General features: G+C 47.2%; 2 protein-coding genes across 12 annotated transcripts in view; one reads left to right on the top strand and one right to left on the bottom strand.

Annotated features, from left to right (window-relative positions):
• ATP6V1A (ATPase H+ transporting V1 subunit A) overlaps nucleotides 1–2,904 on the bottom strand; it is a 52,435-nt gene extending 49,531 nt beyond the window's left edge. For 3 of the 10 annotated variants that reach the window (XM_025051306.1, XM_025051299.1, XM_025051304.1), the window contains exon 1: nucleotides 2,133–2,772. The gene's annotated coding sequence lies outside the window, so the exon portion shown is untranslated. Of the gene's footprint in view, nucleotides 1–2,132; nucleotides 2,773–2,805 lie in introns of those variants that run through there. The other 7 variants (XM_015595354.2, XM_006905470.3, XM_006905471.3 and 4 more) reach the window with 4 other exon arrangements.
• A 92-nt stretch (nucleotides 2,905–2,996) lies between these two features.
• Nucleotides 2,997–3,807, top strand: part of NAA50 (N(alpha)-acetyltransferase 50, NatE catalytic subunit) — a 24,123-nt gene continuing 23,312 nt past the window's right edge. The window contains exon 1 of one of the 2 annotated variants that reach the window (XM_006905469.3): nucleotides 2,997–3,286. In XM_006905469.3, the coding sequence (XP_006905531.1) occupies nucleotides 3,279–3,286 (8 nt within the window). In that variant the 5' untranslated portion in view covers nucleotides 2,997–3,278. The remainder of the gene's footprint in view (nucleotides 3,287–3,807) is intronic. The other variant, XM_006905468.3, reaches the window with a different exon arrangement.

Here is a 3,807-nt window from a genome sequence, read left to right as displayed (position 1 = left end):
AAGCATTCTTGGTGGTGGCAATAACCTATAAAGGCAATGGAATATAAGAAAAAAAAAAACCCCTCAGACTATGCACACAAGAGATGTCAGTGACCCTAACACAAAAATCCTGTGTGTCATTTAATACTGAACTACAACAAAATTCCCTAATGAATGTTAAGATTTCTACATGTAATATTCATCAACTGATAAAGCTAGTCTAAGAAATGGCTTCCAAACTTCAAATTACTTGTGTGTGTAAACTGTATGTATGTCAAAGCTTTTTATTATTTTTTTTTAATATTCAACTTTAATAGCAATTTAGTCACCAATTACTGCTACTAATCTTTCAAATTCCGTTAGTGGTCTAAGTTATTGCTTTCATAAGTTCTCTAAAATTGGAGAATTGTGAAGTAAAACTGCAAAGTCATTCAATCTCTTTCATACTAACATTTCCACCCCTAGTACTCATTGCTTTTTAGTTGGTTTTCTCTTTCCCATTTTCGTCTCACCCAGACAGGACTGGTTTTAACCTCTAGGACAAATAAGGAATTTGTCTAATTTGGTAGACTGTCACTGTGGGAAGGGAAGTTTTGCTAAATTGCTATTATTCTAGAATTTAATTTTTTGTTTCTCTTAACAAAATAAGACCAGCTTATCGTGGAGAATTTGGAAGATACAGAAAAACAAAACAAAAAGTAACATCCAACACTCAAAAATAACGATTCCAACTTTCTCACTTTTCAGCCGTCTTTTTAATGGATTCAATTACATTGGTTAGAATACAAAGATTTAACCAAGAATATGATTTTTCAGGTTAAAAATTTACATTTTAAAATCAATTTCGTAATTTATGTCAGGACTTTCAATTAAAAAAACCAAGAGACTTCCTAAGTTTTCAGTATAAATAAAAGAGTTTAAACACCAAACTGAAAAACATTCTTCCCTAAAGCACATTGTTTGGGGTCAAAACATTGGTTACTACATTGCCAATGAAACAGCAGTACAATGGGCTGGAAAAAACCTAAGCAAAATAATTCTGTATTTTCACAAAATACTATTCATCAAAATCTGAAGAGGTCACCTAGAGTTTTACAAATGGGGAAAGCTAAGGAGGGACACAAGTGCTACTTAAAATAAATTTACCACTGCTCAAGGAATTGATTGGGAGTGGCAATCGAGTAGGATTTTAGGGAGAAATGGCAAACGAGGATGTCAAAGCCATAAAATATGAAGTCAGCAATATTTCGACTTAACCTCCTTTAAGTTTACGGTCAAACACACTCGATTTAATTATATTCCAGCCCAATTAGTTTCTAAAGAATTAGTTCCCTTTCAATGAAACCTCATCATTTTCCCATAAGCTAGCTTGGTTCTCCTGCAGACCACCACACTGCAACACCATCTTTCAACGCCTCCCCATTCAACCGAGACTGTCGTATTAACACCTCCTGTTTTGAAGCTAGTACATCTTTATTCTCTCAACTATTCTCTCTCTTCTTGCACATAAAATCAGAGAAAAGAAAGGTAAAAGGCCTGCTTTCACCTTTCCAGTCCTATCCAAAGCATGTGAACACCTATAGAACGTCTCCCGCAAGAATAGCAGATAAAAAATCAGAATTACTGAGAAAGCACGTTCGGAAGCAGGCTTTACAGTGACTCCGCAGTGAAGGCGACGTGAGTGTCATTCTTTCCCAAGCCAGTCTCACCGGAGACGCCTCTGCCTCCAGGGTTTTTACCTTCCCGCTCCCCAGCCCCAAGCTGAAGGTAAAGATGGTGCAGGACCTCTGCCAAAGAATGGGCTTTGGGATTGGGATCTGGAGGTTATTGCAGACCCCAAGTAATGGCTGAACCAATCCCACTACCCGAAGCCCTAAAGACTCTGAAAAGGGAACCATAATGGCTGCACTCACCCCCAACCCCGAGAAAAGTAGACATCTCAACCCCCAGGATGCTGGATTGGGTGCGGGGGGGAGCGGGTAGGATTTAGTTGGGGGGAGCGGAGATCAGGAGAACTGGAGAAATGAGCTCCTTGCTGGATGACAGTGGGTAGGAAGCTCGGTACAGCGAAGGCCGCCATTCACTCTCCCTATTTTCCTCCTCCCATCCCTTCTATTATCCCCACCAGCCGCCGGTTACTGGTCGCCGCTCACCTGCCAACGCGCGAGGTGCAGAACCACAAGTGATCACGCACCCGAAGGCTCTGTCACTGACGGAGGGGAAGCCTTCAGCTGCAGAGGGGGTGGGGGGCGGGTCTACGTAGTCATGTGACCTTGAGCTCCGCCCTGACGTCGCTAGCCGGGTGCACTACATCTTGGAGGCCTGCATTTTTACGGATTGTTTGAACACTGATTTTGTTGCGATAAATTTTAAGAAAAAAAACTTTCGTAAAGATTATGTTGTGAAGTACGACGCAGGAAGCGTGGGCAGAACGGGTTAAAGTGCACTGGTGAGGAAGTGACGTTCACGCCATGATCTAGGGACCGGAAATGGCGATGGAGTTCCGTCTCTCTGGCGCCCGCCGGTAAAATCCCAAGCTTAGTTTGGGGCAATCACGTGATCTCAAAACTTGAAGCATGCTGGGCGAAAGCCAAGCAATCCGGGCAATTGTTAATTACGTTTGTCTTAAAAATACCTTTTACTGAGTTTTCCACAGACTTTACATTTAGAAGAACCAACTTTATAAAATCTTGTTAGATAGGAGCGTTTGAAGGTCATTAGGGAGACTACCAACTGGAAAGTACAGAGTCACAGAAGATTGACCTTACTGACGTAGGAGAGGTGAGGGAGGGACAGAAAAGTCCAGATTTTACCGCCAAGGCCTACCGAGCCAGCCCCACAAGTAGTGTCGTAAGGGGTAGGAGGAGGAAGATGACGCCAGAAGACACAGCCCCGTAGAAAAATGGAGGTCTTGAAGTGGAGGGGGAAGGGTGCGCGGAGGCCAGCAATGCGGCTGCGCGCGAGGCGGCCGACGCGCCGGCGCGCAGAGGGGGCGGGGTGAAAGGTCACAGTGCGGCGGCGGGTCTGGCTGGCGGTGGCGGGCAGGAGCGAAGTGCCCCGTGTGCACGTGTGCAGAAGCGGCGGCACCAGTGCGGCGGCGGGAGAGACTCCCGCCCCCTCCGGAGACGCAGGGCCGCGCTCCACTCTCGTGGCCTCCGTCACCCGCTCAGCTCCCTGCCCTAGGTGGGGAGGCCGGCTTGTGAGGTTGAGTGGCCTGAGCTCAGGTCGCTGAGAGCTCAGGGCGGCGACGACAACGGCGTTGATATCGGTGGTAACAACGGCCTCAGCAGGCAGGGAAGATGAAAGGGTGAGGAAGGGCAGCCGGACAGGGCCCGCCCGTCAGGGGAGAGGGGTTGAGGAGGAGGGGAGAGACTGGGCGAAGACCTAGCGGTGGGAGATTCTGAGCTTCTCAGATCACGAAGGGGGCGGAGGCTCGGCTCGGGCAGTTGGCGGGATGAAGGGCTAACAGAGGCAAGACACCCGGAACCCAGGATTTCGGCCCGGAGGACGAGTGTGTGTTGAGTGGAGACTAGCAGCGGAGTGGGGCAACAGGGAAAAGCTCCGTGTGAGGCGCCTGGGGTCTCCTACCCGGGAACGAAGGGCTGAGACACCTCTGACCCGCCACTTCAAGTGGAGTGATTTGGTTGTCCTCCACAAATCAAGGCTGTACACTGGGAACCTTGGTATTTGTCACCTTTCAGTTGTATTCACATTTGCGAGTCGCGCAGAACCTTCTGGAGGGAGACGAAATTGGAATAAAGAGCAGGGAGATGAGTATTAAGAGCTAGTGACTCAACTGGATTTGGGTTGGGTCAGAGCGAGTGGAGG

This window comes from Pteropus alecto, unplaced genomic scaffold (assembly GCF_000325575.1).
Source record: "Pteropus alecto unplaced genomic scaffold, ASM32557v1 scaffold270, whole genome shotgun sequence".
Taxonomy (NCBI): domain Eukaryota; kingdom Metazoa; phylum Chordata; class Mammalia; order Chiroptera; family Pteropodidae; genus Pteropus; species Pteropus alecto.
Note: the sequence above shows the minus strand (reverse complement) of the source record. Positions and strands in the feature narration are given on the sequence as shown.